The sequence below is a fragment of the Cetorhinus maximus genome, chromosome 8 (genome assembly GCF_964194155.1).
Source record: "Cetorhinus maximus chromosome 8, sCetMax3.hap1.1, whole genome shotgun sequence".
Classification (NCBI taxonomy): domain Eukaryota; kingdom Metazoa; phylum Chordata; class Chondrichthyes; order Lamniformes; family Cetorhinidae; genus Cetorhinus; species Cetorhinus maximus.
In genome coordinates, this window is record NC_135886.1 from 43,093,220 (window position 1) to 43,111,315 (window position 18,096).

At 41.6% G+C, this 18,096-nt stretch overlaps 1 protein-coding gene across 2 annotated transcripts in view; it reads right to left on the minus strand.

The window, feature by feature from the left end:
* bltp3a (bridge-like lipid transfer protein family member 3A) overlaps positions 1-18,096 on the minus strand; it is a 153,297-nt gene that overhangs the window by 31,067 nt on the left and 104,134 nt on the right. For both annotated transcript variants that reach the window (XM_078546733.1, XM_078546732.1), the window contains one exon: positions 11,361-12,919. In XM_078546733.1, the coding sequence (XP_078402859.1) occupies positions 11,361-12,919 (1,559 nt within the window). The remainder of the gene's footprint in view (positions 1-11,360; positions 12,920-18,096) is intronic.

Consider the following 18,096-nt stretch of genomic DNA (forward strand, 5'->3'; position numbering starts at 1 on the left):
GCAAACATCCGAAGTTACATACCATCCTGACCTGGAAATATATCGGCAATCCTTTATCATCGCTGGGTCAAAATCCTGGAACACACTACCTAACAATACCGTAGAAGTATGATCACTACAATGACTGGTGGCAGCTCACTACCACCTTCTCAAGGCCTATAAATGCTGACCTTTCCAACTATGTCCACATGCCATACAAACCTATGAACATACAAATTAGGAGCTGAAATGGGCCATTCAGTTCCTCAAGCCTGCTCCGCCATTTGATAAGATCATGGCTGATCTGATTGTGGCCGCAACTCCACTTTCCTGTCTCCCCCTCGTGCCCTTTGACTCCCTTGTCAATCAAGAATCTAATTCAGCCTTAAAAATATTCAATGACCTAGCTTCCACAGCTTTCTGGGAAAAAAAATTCCAGACTATACAGCCTGCTGAGAAAAACATTCTCACCTTAGTCTTAAATGGGAGGCCATTTTTTAAATTACACCCCTTTGTTCTAGTCTAACCCAATAAATAATAAGTAGCAGCAAGGGGTGAAATAGGTCAGATTACAATCATAAAACAATAGTACGACAAATGCTAGAAATCAGAAACAAGAAAACACTGGAAATGCTCAACACATCTAGCAGTACCTGCAGAGTTAACATTTCAAGTGGCTAACTAAGAGGAAACAGTAGGTATAAATGGATCTTTTTTTGGATGGCAAGATGAAATGAATGGTGTGTCACAGGGATCAGTGCAGGGGCCTCAACATTTTACGATTTATATAAATCACTTAGATGAAGGTATGGTTGCTAAATTTGCTGATGACGTAAAGATAGGTCGGAAAGTAATTTATGAAGAGGACATAAGGAGGTTACAAAGGGATATAAATAGGTTAAGTGAGTGGGCAAAGATCTGGCAAATGGAGTATAATGCGGGAAAATGTGAAACTGTCCATTTTGGAAGGAGAAATAAAAAAGCATAAAGGTCGAATATCCTTTATCCTTAAATCCAAAACTGAACACATCCAGAAATCACACTTTTTGTTGAACCTCACTGGCCTTTAGCATGGCAAGTCTAGTGGTTTGCCTTGCGATTTTTGTGGTGAACGTGTCAAAAAGAAATGTATTACAGGTACCCTGCATTTATTATCTACTTTTCTAGCCATTTTATTTACTTTAGAGTACAGCTAGCCTAGGCTTAGGCTATTGTAATGTAAGTTTATTTATATGTGGTATCCGAAAACCAAAGTTATCTGCAATTTAAAATGCCAATGGCCCGAGAGTTTCGGATAAAGGATGCTCAACCTGTACCTAAACGGTGAGAGATCGCAGAGCTCTGAGAGGCAGAGGAATCTGGGTGCCCTCGTGCATGAATCACAACAGGTAAGTATGCAGGTACAGCAATTAATTAGGAAAGCTAATAGAATGAGTTGGGAAGGTATGTGAGACCACATCTGGAGTACAGTATTGGTCTCCTTATTTAAGGATCTGAAATCATTAAGAGTTCAGAAAAGGTTTGTTAGGCTAATACCTGGAATAGGAGGTTGTCTTCTGAGGAAAGGTTGTACAGGATAGGCTTGTACCTGCTGGAGTTTAGAAGAGTAAGAGGTGATTTAATTGAAACATAAAATCCTGAGGGGTCTTGACAGGATGGATGTGGAAAGGATGTTTCCTTTTGTTGGAGAATCTAGAACTAGGTGTCACTGTGTGAAAGTAAGCGATCACCCATTTAAGATAGAGATGAGGAGAATTTTTTTGTTTCAGAGGCTCGTGAGTCTTTGGAACTCCTCAAAAGACAGTGGAAACAGAGTCTTTGAATATTTTTAAGGCAAAAGTAGATAGATTCTTGATAAGCAAGGGGGTGGAAGGTTATGGGAGTAGGCAGGAATGTGGAGCTGAGGTTACAGTCAGATCAGACATGATCTTATTGAATGGCAGAGACTCAAAGGGTTGAGTGGCCAACTCCTGCTCCTAATTCGTATCTTCGTGTGAACTTTCATCAGAATTTTGACCTAAATGTTACCTATGCTTCGATAGGTAATAGTGCAAGAAGAGGATAAGCCATTGCTGAAGATGCTCTAGCTGGGAATGGCGTTGTAAACTGTGAGGAGGATGGTGCAGAACTTCAAAAGGGCATAAACAAGTTGGTGGAACGGACAGACAAGTGGAAGATGCAGTTCAATGTGGGGAAATGTAAACTGATTCATTTTGGTAGGAGGGACACAGAGAGACAATTTAAAATAAAGGGTACAATTTTTCAAGTGGGTGCAGGAGCAGAGGGGCCTGGGTGCCAATGTGCATAAGTCATTTAAGGCTGCAGGACAGGTTGTGAGTGCGGTTAATCAAGCATACAGCATCCTGGGCTTCATCAAAAGTGGCACAGAGTAAAAAAGCTAGAAAGGTATGTGAAACCCATAAAAAAACAATTGTTTGACCTCAACTGGGGTACTGCGCCCAGTTCTGGGCACAACCCTTTAGGAAAGATATGAATGCATTACAGAGTGCAGAAAAGATTTGCGAGAATGGTTCTCGGGATGAGGAACTTTGTTACGTAGATAAATTGAAGAAGTTGGGACTGTTTTCCTTAGAGAAGGTTGAGAGGGGATTTAATAGAGATATTAAAAATCATGAGGGGTCTGCACAGAGTAGATAAGGAGATTCCCCAGCCAGCAGAAACAGCCTCTGTCATATTGGTGAAAGGATCGAGAACCAGAAGGCACAGATTTAAAGTAACCTGCAAAAGTAGTAATGGCAACACGAGGAAAATATTTTTCCATGCTGCAAGTGATTAGGATCTAGAATGTAATGCTTCAGAGTTTAGTGGAGGCAAGTTCAATTGAGGCATTCAAGAGGGAATTGGATTATTATCTGAAAAGAATGAATGTGCAGGGCTAAGGAAGAAGGCAGGGGAGCAGCTCTAGGTGAATTGCTCCTTCAGTGAGCCAGCACAGACACGATAGGCTGAATGGCCTCCTTCTGTGCTGTAAACATTCTAAGATTTTGTAAACCAACAGAAATAGTTTCTCTCTATCTACCCCATTGGTCACCTTACTACCTTGAAAATTTCAATCAAAACACTCCTTAATCTAATACTTCCCTAGTTTGTATAATCTCTCCGTGAAATTTAACCCTTGGAGTCCAGATATCATTTAGTAAATCTATGCAGCGCTCACCGAAGGCCAATATATCCCTTGAAATGTGATGTCCAGACCTGCTCGCAGTATTTCAGGTGTGGTCTAAGCAATCCTTGTACTGCTGCAGCACACTTGTAATCTAGTCTTCTATAAGGTCAGCATTTAATTAGCCTATTAGTTAATTATTATTTACTTATTATTATTTTTGTACTTCTGAAGATTCTGAAGGGGCTTGACAGGGTAGACAGAGGTTATTTCCACTGGCTGGGGAATCTAGAACATGGGGTCACAATCTCAGGATAAAGGGTCGATCAGTTAGGACAGAGATGATGAGAAGTTGCTTCAATCAAACTCAGAGGGTTGTGAATCTTTGGAATTTTCCACTCGAGGACTGTAGATGCTCCATCGTTGACTATATGGGCTCTTGGGGAATCAAGGGATATGGGGGTGGCACAGGAAAATACAGTTGAGGCACAAGATCAGCCATGATCATACTGAATGGCAGAGCAGGCTTGATGTGCCATGTAGTCTACTCTTGCTCTTATCTTGTGTTCTTGTGCACTTATCCAGAGGATTTTAGAATCCTAAGTCTCCACTGTTTCTTGTTTTCAATCATCTAGAATGTCTGCTGTCCTATCCTTTCTAGGTCTAAAGTGGATGACCTCACATTTGCCTACACTGAAATCTATTTGTCACAGTTTTGCCAATCTTTGTTCCATCAGCAAACCACATATGTGGCTATCCAATCATTTAAATCATGAATAAATATTGTGACTAATCGAGACCCTACAAATCCCTGTGACACACGAGTAATATTGTGCCCATTATTTCTACTCTAATTCCTGCTGCTCAGCCAATCTCCTCACCATCAATAATTTGCCCTCAATTCCATGAGCTTCACTACAGCTAACAATCTCTTACAAGGAATTTTTATCAAGTAGTTCTGCTAAACTTGTATTCAACACAGGTTTGACCATAACCTGTGTACAGTACAACAAAGAAATAGGGGCCATAAATGCAGATGACAACTAATAAACCCCCACCGGGACCGAAAATACCAAGCACACCTACTGTTAGAGAAAAAGCACTCAAAGTTGAGGGAAAATCACACTATAATTCAAGAAAATTTCCCTCTCGCAACATAATGCTGAACCAGAAGTTTGAAGGAGGAAGTGACATCAGCTGTTCAACTTGTCAAAAGCCCATCTCTTCAAAAAAAAAAATCACAAAAACTAAAACCATTGAACTTATTGGAGCCTTCCAGCTCTGAGTTCAGTGCTGTAGGATCACTGTCACTCAGTCAAATTCATTTGCCTCTCCCAAGAGATCACAGGAACATAGGACTTAGGAGCCGAAGTAGGCATTTGACCTTTCTAGCTTGCTCCACCATTCTAGAAGATCATGGCTGAACTCACTGGGGTCTCACCGTCACTTTTCTATCTGCCCTCCATTAAGTGACCGATGGGGATTATGGGTGGGGAAATGAGACTAGTAGCTGAGAGGTTATTTAATGATGAGGTCAGGTTTGCCACGTAAAATGGGACAGGTTTGATGGGGCAAATCATCACCTGTTGCCCTTTCATGTAGTTTTTCAGCCATCTTTAAACTGGATGTTTTGTGGGCCTGTACAGAACTATACTAAAGTTTGCGTACTGTGTTACTGTAATGTGAAATTGTTTTCTTTATCAGCTGCAATTTACTTACATGACTGCAGAGACTTGTATTCAAGTGGAAACTTTTGATTGTATTTAAATTAATTTCGAATATTAAATTTGGCTGGTTATTTTGCAATTTTTCTAAAATTTCAATGACATGTTTAGATTAGCAAAAAAGCAACGCACATACATCCACAACTTTTCCTTTGGAAGTCATACAAAGTGTGTACGGCTTAACAAGGCACTTGGGACAAGCAGTGCAGCTAAGAACTGAGTCAAATTCAGTTCCTGTCTAAATTGATTGGATGAGAGTCTCTCCACCAGCTTCAAAATGACAAAAGAAAAATATGGATGTCCATGGACGTCCAATCCCTCTACACCTCCATCCCCCACCGGGATAGTCTGAGGGCTCTCCGCTTCTTCCTCGAACAGAGACCCGAACAATCCCCATCCACCACTACTCTCTGTCTGGCTGAACTTGCTCTCTCACTGAACAATTTCTCCTTAAACTCGTCTCACTTCCTTCAAATAAAAGGTGTGGCTATGGGTACCCGCATAGGCCCCAGTTATGCCTGTCTCTTTATGGGGTATGTGGAACATTCCTTGTTCCAGTCCTACTCAGGCCCCCTCCCACAACTCTTTCTCCAGTACATCAATGATTGCTTCGGTGTTGCTTCTCGCTCTCGTCTGGATCTGGAAAAATTTATTAATTTTGCTTCCAATTTCCACCCCTCTATCAGTTTCACGTGGTCCATCACTGACACTTCCCTTCCCTTCCTTGACCTCTCCGTCTCAATTTCTGGTGATAGACTGTCTACCAATATTCATTATAAGCCTACCGACTCCCACAGCTACCTTGACTACAGCTCCTCACACCTCGCTTCCTGTAAGGACTCCATCCCATTCTCTCAGTTCCTTCGCCTCCATTGCATCTGTTCTGATGATGCCACTTTCAAAAACAGTTCCTCTGACTTGTCTTCCTTCTTCCTTAACCGAGGTTTTCCACCCACGGTGATTGACAGGGCCCTCAACCGTGTCCGGCCCATCTCCCGCGCATCCGCCCTCACACCTTCCTCTCCCTCCCAGAACCATGATAGGGTCCCCCTTGTCCTCACTTATCACCCCACCAGCCTCCGCATTCAAAGGATCATCCTCCGCCATTTCCGCCAACTCCAGCATGATGCCACCACCAAACACATCTTCCCTTCACCACCCTTGGCAGCATTCTGCAGGGATCGTTCCCTCCGGGACACCCTGGTCCACTCCTCCATCACCACCTACACCTCAACCCCCTCCCACGGCACCTTCCCATGCAACCGCACAAAGTGCAACACCTGCCCCTTTACTTCACCCCTCCTCACCGTCCAAGGGCCCAAACACTCCTTTAAAGTGAAGCAGCATTTCACTTGCACTTCCCTCAATTTTGTCTACTGCATTCGCTGCTCCCAATGTGGTTTCCTCTACATAGGAGAGACCAAATTCAGACTGGGTGACCGCTTTGCGGAACACCTCCAGTCTGTCCGTAAGCATGACCCAAACCTCCCTGTCGCTTGACATTTCAACACTCCACCCTGCTCTCATGCCCACATGTCTATCCTTGGCCTTCTGCAATGTTCCAGTGAAGCTCAACGCAAACTGGAGGAACAACACCTCATCTTCCAACTAGGCACTTTACAGCCTTCCGGTCCGAATATTGAGTTCAACAACTTTAGGTCATGAACTCTCTCCTTCCCCACCCCTTTTTTCCAATAATTTATATATATTTTTCTTTTCCCACCAATTTCCATTATTTTTAAATGTATTTCCATCCATTGTTTTATCTCTACCTTTTAGCCTATTTCAATTCCCCCCACCCCACCCCCATTAGGTCTATCTCTCTCTAGCTCATCCTGCTTTCCATCCTTAATGTCCCCGTTAGGACATTTCTTACCTAATATCACAACCATCAACACCTCTTTTTCCTTTTGTCTATGACATCTTTTGGCAATCTCCACCTATCACTGGCCCTCTATCCAGCTCTACCTGTCCCACCCCCCCCCACAAACCAGCTTATATTTCACCTCTTTTCTATTTTTCCTTAGTTCTGATGAAGAGTCATACGGACTCGAAACGTTAACTGTATTCCTCTCTGCAGATGTTGTCAGTCCTGCTGAGTTTTTCCAGGTATTTTTGTTTTTGTTCTAGATTTCCAGCATCCACAGTATTTTGCTTTTAGAAAAGAAAAATAAGTTTGGGTAGACTGAATCTAATTCTTAGTGGGCACGAGCCCACAATTCAAAGTTAGCAGAGACATTCAGAAAAGCAATGAGGTAAATGTGTTTTTGGTTACAACATACTTTTGGGGGCAGAATAGATGGGGCTTTATTGTGCATCAAATCAGTGCTGCCACCGACGGGGTTGCCTGACTGATGTGAGGTGACAAAAAATATACAGTTAACTAGTTCAACAGGAGTAAAGTACAGCGTTGAAGAACTGCACATAATCAGGACTTGACAATTTTTTAAGTTGTTCCTTGATATTACATAGAATGGCACAGAAATGGCCATTAAGCATTTATGCTTCACACAAGTCTTCTCACAATCTCTATTTCGTCCCTCCCTGAATATCCTTTTACACCTTTCTACCTTGTGCACTTAGCTAGTGTCCTTGTTTCCCCCTAATTGAATCAATGTAGACTTTAAAAATAGTTTAGAATCTCCTGCTTTCATCATAATCATCTGGACTATTATGGGAGACTGTATGCATTTATTCAAATTCAAAAGCATGGTCTGGAACACCTGCAATTAACCAATGTGCGTTTTTGGGTGAAAATGATCGCAATTCAATATTGACCACATGGTGGCACTGTCATTCTACTTGACAAAACTGAAGAGTACATCATCCAAGTTGTCAGCGTACACAGCCTCAGATCGTGGAGAGGTGGAGTGTTGTTTACAGTAGCATAGTTGTTCTAACAGCTGCTTATTCATTACTCAACTAAAGTGAAGCATTGGACCAGCTTTAAAAAGTATACGATTCCATGGTTTAAAGACGTTTTCAAAATGATACTTCATTGAGCTATGGCAAGAAGAGGCAACATCCAAGACACTGCTATCAGGGAGATACTGAGCAATAGTCAGGTGCTTCCCAAAGAGCATGGGGCAGACAAGCCAGCCACAGTTTTTGCCAACATAATGAGAAATTGAAAATGACTCATGCAACTGGGGTTCTGGTAAAGTTTGTTACCTTGGTTCCTCTACATTAATGGAAGGTGGGGAAACCTGTATCCCTGGCTTACCATGTAGATAGTGGCCTGTTAAAATAAATGCTTTGATTGCTTCTTCAGAGTGAGCGGGCCAATTTGGTAAGGAGAGAGGGCTATTATCTGGGACACTTATGCCAAAGCAGGGTCCATTTGCCAGACTGAAGTGAGAAGCTGAGTTTGATAACCAAGAGACTGTTCTGCTGCTTGGGAAAACAAACTTGGTTGATGTGTTTTACTCCCACTGCTTGAGGATAACATCTGCTGGATTATGAAAATTCTACTTTCCATTGTATTAGCCTAGATCAAAGTGGAGGGAGATATAACTGGGATTGATTTGGCTGCTGTCCGGTCTTATTCTGAGTTTATGGGCCAAAGATTAACAAAGAGGCTCCTCTACAAAAGTGCATCTCTTTGCAGACTTATGATTCAAAGATACTGAAGAGTCTGGAAGCTTCAAATGGCCTTAAATTACTGGGGGGGAATTCAAGTATTCTGTTACTGTCCTTTTCTGCAAATTAACCTTTGTTTCCTTGTATTTTTCCCTCTCCAACTTGTACATATAAACCCAAATTATACCCATTGTGTTACTTTCTGCAAATTAAGGAAAGTTCAGAAGTTATCCAATACCATTTCCAGTGCATCTAAAAATGGTAAATTGTTCACCTTTGACAGGCTTTGCCCTGGACACGGAGTGGAAGGTAAATCTTTTAGTTTATAGAATTCCATATAGTATATGGAAGTAGAAAATATCAGGACTCAAATCATTAAGTGATATCTGCTGCTTGTAACATCATGCGGAAGAATGAGATTCCCTTATTAGTTCTCAAATATTCTATTTGGATAACTGGTGGCTAAACCTAACTAAACAACGCTGAGCAAAAGTCACAGTGCCTCTGATTCAAGATTAAAAATCAAAATGATTCCAATTGTCAAAAATCCATCTGTGGCACTTGGAGTGACTGGAATGAGTCAGTATTAAATGTACCAATGAACTAACTTTTCCAAGAAAATCTTATTAAACATTCTGCAATTATATCCTACTGCATGCTACTGCTACTACAGTGCAGTACTGAAGCAATGCTGCATGGTCAGAGATGCCATTTCTTAGTTGAGATGCTAAACAGAGACCCCATCTGTCCCCTCAAGTGGGTGCAGAAAGATCCCATGGCATCTTTGTCAGTCAAGAACGACTAAGTTCTCCCCAGTGTTCTGGTCAATATTTAGCCCTCAATCAAAATCAGAGATTGTCACATTGCTGTTCGTGAGACTATGCAGAATTCAGCTACTGAATTTCCTACATTATAGCACCTGCAAAAAAAAAAAGAAAATTGGCTGTAAAGCACTTTGGGACTTCCCGAGATCAACAACAGCATTCTTTTGTTATTTCATAGGATACAGAATTAGATCAAGGCAAATGGCTCAATTTCAGAACAGATCTGCCAACTATTCAACCAATTTTAGCTAGAAGCGCAGATTCCTAGCATTGTGTTTATTCCACAGTAGCCCAAATGTGTTCTAGTTATAGGTGAGATTCACCTTGCCCAGTCAGATTTATAAATCTTGTACTTTTTGAGAAAAATTCAAAAATTGCCCGCCACTAATTCATGAAGCATTCAAAATTATTGAAAACACAGATTGCAGAATAAAGAATCAACTTTGTTATTGAGGAGTAAAAGTGCTCATTTTTAAAATGGTGTTAGTTTCGAGTGCATGTGTCAGAGAGGATTAAGGTCCCTTCTTGCTTCTCATATGAAGGAAGGAACAAAACTGTCCATTCAGCAATCAGGATCAGTATAATTATCTATACCCAATGGTGGCTAAGAATCTTTTGATCAGCAGTAGAGTTGTGTCAGAACAATGGACCTAGGTGCTTCACGGTTATCAATGCACCAACTATGCTTTGAGGCAATATGCTGGGCTGGTGTGAAAATTCAGACAAGCCAAGACGTTTAGCTTTGTCCTTCTTGTGCAATATCACACCTACACTTTAAATTTATATCATCCTTTAAAACATACAAGATTTCCTTATTTTGCCAGAGTAGCAGGCAAAGAACAGAACATTATGAAAGCTTGGGAGAAAAGATGGGTTACACACACTCAGGGATCTCAGACAGAGTTACAGAGTAGGATTTTGACAGGTTAAAGTTTTGTCACCTATATTAGGACAGAGGAAAAGTGAAAAATATCCAAGGCCAGAATGAGAAGAGTGAAAATTGGAAAAGGGAGAGCTGGGCTGGAGGGAACCACAAAAATTGAGTGGAGTGAGGCCATAGACAGGTTTGAAGACAAAGTTTTGGATTTTAAACAAGGAGCTGATGTAGGGCTGTTGGGTCTACTGAAGTCTTTCACTCGACTGTTGCCCATGCTATCAGCAACATAATCATCAGCACTCTCAAGTGTTAGATAAATTGAAATATCTGAGAATCCACTTTATTATTGCAGAATAAAATTGTACTGCTAGATGACTGATAGGTCAAATGGAGTCAAAATAATTTTACTTGCCCACTGCAAAGATTTTCAGTAAGTCTAATGGCAACATCCACCTGCCCGAACCCTCTAGCTGCTCACTGTCAGATTTGAGCTGTGCCCCTGAATGGTAGTGCTCAGCCAGCTTCCCTCTCGAACAAAGTGCATGTGGTAGCAAGTGGGCGCACACACACAAATACATGCAGCAATGTCCCTAAACTGTAGAGCCCTTCCTTGCAGTTGGCTTCAAGTGGAGTCATTCAAGGCTTGGGAGCAGGGCTCTGTGTACAAGATTAAGGATTAAATTCATTTTTACTCCATTCATTGTGAAAGCCAAGCTCTACACTAAGGTTTAGGTCAATTAATGGGAAAGTAATTGCTATCTGAAACTTTATTTTAGGGATGGGGGGGGGGGGAAAGAGAGGGGTAGATAGGGAAACCTAACAGGAGCCACTCCTGAGTGGCAATCAGACATCGAGTTGTAAGTGAATCAATCCATAACAGCAGGTAATAAAGAATCATATGACCTACTTTCCAAGAATAAAAAGGTATACAGGGGTCGTGGTGATTGGCCAGGGTGGGCAAGGAGAAAAAACCCCTGAAATTTAAGATGTTGGAGCATTTGTTTCAAATAGCGGATCCCCACAATTTGTAACATTTTGCCAGAAGATGGAAACGGAACAAAAATAAAAAATACTCAAAGATGACAACATTAACATCTGCTTGTTTCCTTGACTATGGGGACGGGAAGATGAGCCTTATGTGCAAAAAAAGCAATAAATGCTTTTCGTTTTACTCTTCGAGCAGCCTATGGAGATAATATTTATAGAAACCTTGAAGATATAATAATCACTGCTTGAAAAACATTTCAGCGTACCTAGAGGTTGACAGAGAAAGCATCTTTTGCATTGTGTTAGCCATCTTCTCTTTGCTGAGACAGAAAGCATCTTTTGTGAGACAAACAGCCTCCTTAGTTAAATCCACAGTTATGAGCAGAGCTTCTTTTGCAACATCCTTTGTTACACTCAATGGAGTTGAATCTACTTCGACATCCCCGAATGGAGCGAGATCAGTCTGGACATTGCCATCAGATGCTCTGCTCCTTTTCTGTGGGTCTAAAATCAAAGATGTGCTTGTGGCTAAAGTGGGGTTAGAGGTAGAGCGATCAATGACATCCTCAGGACGTTCAGCCTGCAGTGACTCCACTGCTTCATATGCTTCTTCTACAAGTCCTTTTTCAAGTGTTTGACTCGCCACCTCTTCAGTGTTAGAAACAGGAGCACTGCTCACAACCATATCATCTTGTAGCAAAACACCATGATCTAATGAGGTTCCAATACTCAAATCCCCATTGTGAAGCCCACTGTCATCCATAGAACTGATGGTATTGTTCAGCTGATCAGCTGTTGCTCTGTTCAAGGGCTTAACCTCCATAGTTAGGCTTTCTTTACTTTCAGAAGGTGAAAGTTCTGATTCAGCAAGGCTTGTGCTTTCAGACTCCTGTGATTTGGCATCAACATCTGTGGTTGGTATAGGATGAAGCAGTAATGCAATTTCTGCACTCTTTAACAACAGCCCTATGCAAATACTGCCAGGTTTAACTGGGCTTTTAGTCAACCTTTCAATATCCTGATATAGGTCCTCCTGTAGCTGAGTGAGACACTCCTTCAGTCTGAGTAGTACAAGGTAATGGTAGTGGTTCATGTGTGCTTTTACATGGGCAGTACTGTACACTAGAACATGTATGTCTGCCTCAGAATCATCCTTTGTGCTGGATTCTTTCAATTCTCTTTGCTGTCCAATCTCTTCAAAAGATTTCAGCATTTCTGTGCTCTTAAAATCCTGTTTTGCATTAGCTTGTAACCCATTTCCAAAGGACTCTGTGCAGCTGAGCAAATTCAATTCATGGCCCAAACAACGGTTGCAATCTTCTAAATCAGTGCGATATTCAGACGCTGAATGACAGGGTAATTCCTTAGCTTTCTGAAACTTAGTTGGTTGGGACACCCAAATAGAGAGGGGAAATGCATCCACAAAGTTCAAAGGCTTGCCCTTTGAACTCTCAATGCCGTCAAAGTCCAACCAGAGCAGGGAAAAATGGAGCGACCAAATATCTGCAGCTGACAATGCCTTTAATACATCATAGGCACAATTCTTTTGTGTGTGTATTCTGTCCAAATTGATTTGATGCTCAAAAGCATGATGGAAGAAAACATTTTGCAGCACATCAAAACTGTCTGCACATTTAGGGAACTCCTTATGTGACACGTGAAAGAATTCAAAGTCTTTGAAGGCTTTTAGCACCGTTTGAAGATCGGAGTGTGTGCAGTTTAGTGAGTGTCGGGTGTTGGTAACCACAACATCTGAAGTCTGAATGGTGAGGTACTGTGGTCTGTCTGGATGAGCCGTTACCTTCTTGTCCACTGGAATAATGAACTGAAAAATAAAGAGAAAGAAAAATCTCACTTATAACTGTTTTATGGGACAAATTATGAAACCAAGCAAATTCTAAGCAAGCATAAATGGGACACCTTTGATGGCCTTGTGGTATGGGAATCCACAAACACCAGCCTCTATTCTACCAATCCAGGCTGCACTGGCTTAATACACCAGTATACTGCAGGCTGCCTTTCATTCAATGCACTTAAAAATAATTATGCTTCAAGAACATGATACCTTAGTGGATTAACTTTTTAACCTTGAAACTTGGAGATTGAAGGGACAAAAACACTGCTTTCCGGTGGTTGAGATTCTAAGAATCCAACTATAACTCTTACAGAATGTGGATCAATAGTAACTGCTCATATAGCACAACATGGCCACAGTTATAAAAGAAAATGTTTACCCTACATTTATCCTATCTCATACCCAAGGCAGACAAAGCTCCAAGAGTGCTGTTCTGCAGCAGTGATGTGCAAAATGCAGAAAACCGTTCACCCACAAGTCAATTTTAATAATGATTAAAACATCTGGTCATAGGGATATATTCTTTAGGAACACGCTGCCTTCAAATTTTTAGTGTCCTAAGATTTATATGACTTTTCTAATCACTGATCTTATGCAGCTTTAATAGTACAGTTGCTAGCAGTTACATTAGATCATGGCAAAAAAAAAAGGGCACTACTTGGAATACAATACTTCAGCACTGAGTTACAAAATCATATTACACTGTCTCATGGCTGGTTCTAAATCTATTATCCGGTGGGTGTTTGTCATTTGTGGAGCATATATACTTCAACAATGTTCTGAAAGGATAAATTTAAGTGAAACTTTTTTGGTCTAAGATGGACCCATGTTAGACTGAGTTCTGCACTAAAATGCACTGCTCTATAACATGGTCCTAAGAAGATGGGTTGATATTGAATTATGGCGGACACAGTTGACCAGTGTTAAAATTAACATAAAAACTTGGTAATTAAATATTCACATTGAAGATCCACAAACATATGCACGTGTACATTAATTTTTAAAATTGAAATAGCAGCCTAGATATCAAACCTGCACTGATACCTTTACGAATCACGAAAGACAAAAATCTTAGACATTACAAGAAGCTGAAAATCATTGGCCAGATCAAGGAAGGTTCTACAAAAGCATCCATTTTGAAGGGTATGGGATTGCTGAATCAATGCTTCACTTTGATAAGAAAAGGGGTGAAAGGTTATCGGGGTAGGCTGGAATGAGGAGTAGAAGTTACAACCAGATCAACCATGATCTTATTGAATGGCGGAGCAGGTCCAAGGGGCTAAGTGGCCTACTCCTGCTCATTTTTGTATGTTCATAGATGGCTTAAACATGTTGAAAAGGGTGTCGATGGAAATGGATGAAGATGGCCGAGTAGAGAGAAAGCCCACATTGATCGCCCCTTGCATTTTGTTAATGGAAGTCTGTTTGTTGACATCATTTTAGATGGTTTAACTGTTTATGAGACCGCTTTAATCAGTTTATCTGTAGTTCTGCATGATTCTGGCTGCTTGTTTGGTGCTTTTGAAAATACCTTTTTTCCCTTTATTCTTTCACGGGATGTGGGTGTCGCTGACAAGGCCAGCATTTGCTGCCCCTCCCTAATTGCCCTTGAGCTGAGTGGCTTGCTAGGCCATTTCAGAGGGCATTTAAGAGTCAACCACATTGCTGTGGGGCTGGAGTCACATGTAGGCCAGTCCAGGTAAGGATGGGTTTTTACGACAAATTGTGATATATTCCAGATTTTACGAACAAAATTTAAATTCCACCAACTGCCGTGATGGTATTTGAATCCTTGACCCCATTAGCCTGGGTCCTTGGGTTACTAGTCTAGTGACATTACCACTGCACCACCATCTACCCCCTGAAAAGACCTCATAGTAACACTCTGATTTACAACAAGGTCTCGAGACATGAATGCCGTGAACTGCATTAAATTTTGCTGTTCACATCTCCTTCACTGAAGGTAGTACCTCCTATTGAGATACACAGAAGGATTGAGATTAAATGCTGTTTACAGACAGACATATATATTCCTGGCAGTAAAGGACAGAAATCTCAGCTGACCCTCTTGAGCCTGAGGGTTGACTTTCCCTTTCCTGTCTGCTCGGATTCTACTGATTTAAAACAGTCCCAATGCCCATTGGGCAGAAATCAGCTACCTCAGCACAGAACACAGAGGGACTGAACTGGAGTTCACCCTGACATGCATTAACTGATTGAGTCATGAGGGAAATTCTGAAGGGTAGTTTCCACACAAAATATCTTCTAACTAACACATCAAAACAAAGTTAAAGGAAAGTGTTTTATGCCTACAGTATGTTTTCAAAGACATTTCCTTCACTTTGATTGCTCTATATTTGAACAATGAACTGTAATGGGGACAAAAAGTAACCTCAACTATTTAACGGCTGCAGATTAAACACTAATGTGTTGCACTGATTAAAATGCAGAGAACGATCTGTCAAATAGTACATAATTAAAAATCGGTAAATTCTGCGCAAAGTTTTAAACATCTTTAAGTCACAACTGGAAAGCAATGGATTCTACATGTTTCCTTATGCTATCTCCCTCACCCGACCTCTCCACCCTCACTTGCCATATTAAATGCGAGGAGCTCTTGAACTTCTCTTTCATCGATCGAGACCATCTGATAAGCTGTCTCTGCTGTGTACCTCCCTTCCACTAGCCAACCTGGTCAAACTTCCTTGAGTGCTCCCCCCTCTGTCCTAGCCCTGAAATCCTAGCTTTCTCTCACCTCTTTCCCATCGCCTCTTGTGCCTTTTGAGCTCATCTTATGCAGGACAGCCACTTCCTGCTCCCTCGATCCTATTCTCACCAAACTACTGGCCACCCAACTTCTCTTCCTGGTTGTTAAGGTTCTCTTTTCAGGTACTCTCACTCTCCTCAATCTGCTGTCATCACACCTCTGCTTAAAAAAAAACAACCATTGACCTCACCGTCCTTGTAAATCATTGTTCCATCTATAACTTCCTTTGCTTCTCCAAAGTCCTTGAATATGTCACCTCCCAAATCCATTCCCATCTTTCCCTGAACTCCATGTTTGCTTTCCTTCAATCAGGTTTCCACAAATGAAACAGCTCTTAGCAAAGACACAAATGGCATCTTATATGACTGTGACAAAGATAAACTCTCCTCATCCTTCTTAACCTCCCTGCAGCCTTTGACACTATTGACCACACCACCCTCCTCCAATGCCTCTCCCCTGTCATCCAGCTGGGCAAGATTGCTCTCACCTGTTTCATTCTTACCAACCTAATCACATCCAGGGTATCACTTGGAATGGCTTCCATTCCTGCTCCTGCACTGGTACCCCATAGGCATCTATTCTTGGCCTCCTCCTATTTCTTATCCACATGCTGCCCCCTCAGTGACATCTGAAAGCACAGTTAGTCTTCGCATGTACGCTGGTGACACCCAGCTCTGCTGCACCACTACTTCTTGTGACTCCTCCACCGTTGCTAATTTATCAGACTGCTTATCCAACATCCAATACTGGATGAGCAGAAATTTTCTCCAATTAAATATTGGGAAGACTGAAGCCATTGTTTCCGGTCCTCATTCCAAAGTTTGTTCCCTAGCTACTGACTCCATCCCTCTCACTGACAACAGAATTAAGCCAAAACAAAAACAGAATTACCTGGAAAAACCCAGCAGGTCTGGCAGCATCGGCGGAGAAAAAAAGAGTTGACGTTTCGAGTCCTCATGACCCTTCAACAATTAAGCCAGTTTGTTTGAAACCTTGGTGTCACATTTGGCCCTGAGATGAACTTCCAACCTCATAACCATAATCACGAAGACCGACTATTTCTACCTATGTACCATCTCCTAACTTTGTCCTTGGCTCAGCTTATCGACTGCTGAAAATCTTGTTACCTCTCGACTTGATTATTTCAACCTACTTTTGGCTGCTCTCCCACATTCTACCCTCGATAAACTCGCAGTCATCCAAAACTCTTCAGTCCATGTCTTAACTTGCACCAAGTCCCATTCACCTATCAGTCCTTCGTTTGTTGACTTACATTGGCTCCTGGTCAAGCAACATCTTGATTTTAAAATTCACAGCTTTGTTTTCAAATCCCTCTATGGCCCCACACCTCCCTATCTCTCAAATCTGCTCCAGCCCCACTTCCCTCCAAGATACCTGCACTAATCCTGGCCTCTCGAGCATTGCCAATTTTAACGGTCCCACCATTGGTGGCCACCCCATCAGTTGCTTAGCTCTAAGCTCTGGAATTTCCTCCCTACACTTCTTTTACTCATTTTCCTTCTTGAAGCCTTTCTGGAAAAACCTCTCTTTGACTAAGCTTTTGGTCATCTGATCTATTATCTGCTTACATGGATTGGAGTCATTTTGTTTTATAATATTCCTGCGAGACACTATATACATCTAACTTTTGTTGTGTGTGTTCCAATTTTCACCTGTGATTTCCTAGTGATGATAATGTCCAGAGAAAATGTACATGCATTGAATATTTCAACATAGAAACATATAAAATAGGAGTAGGCCATTCTGCCCTTTGAGCTTGCTCCAACATTCATTATGATTATTCAACTCAATAGCCTGCTCCCGTTTTCTCCCCATATCCTTTGATCTCTTTCGCTCCAAGAGCTATATCTAACTCCTTCTTGAAAACATACAATGTTTTGGCCTCAACTACTTTGTGGTAACGAATTCCACAGGCTCACCACTCTCTGGGTGAAGAAATTTCTCCTCATCTCAGTCCTAAATGGTCTACCCCATATCCTCAAACTGTGACCCCTGGTTCTGGACTCCTCCACCATCGGGAACATCCTGCATCTATCCTGTCTAGTCCTGTTAGAATTTTAAAGGTTTCTATGAGATCCCCCCCTCATTCTTCTGAACTCCAGCGAATATAATCCTAACCGACTCAATCTCTCCTCATATGTCAGCCCCACCATCCCAGGAATCAGTCTGGTTAGCCTTTGCTGCACTCCCTCTATAGCAAGAACATCCTTCCTCAGATAAGGAGACCAAAACTGCACGCAATATTCCAAGTGTGGTCTCACCAAGGCCCTGTATAATTGCAGCAAAACATCCCTGCTCCTGTACTCGAATCCTCTCACTATGAAGGCCAACATAACATTTGCCTTCTTTACTGCTTGCT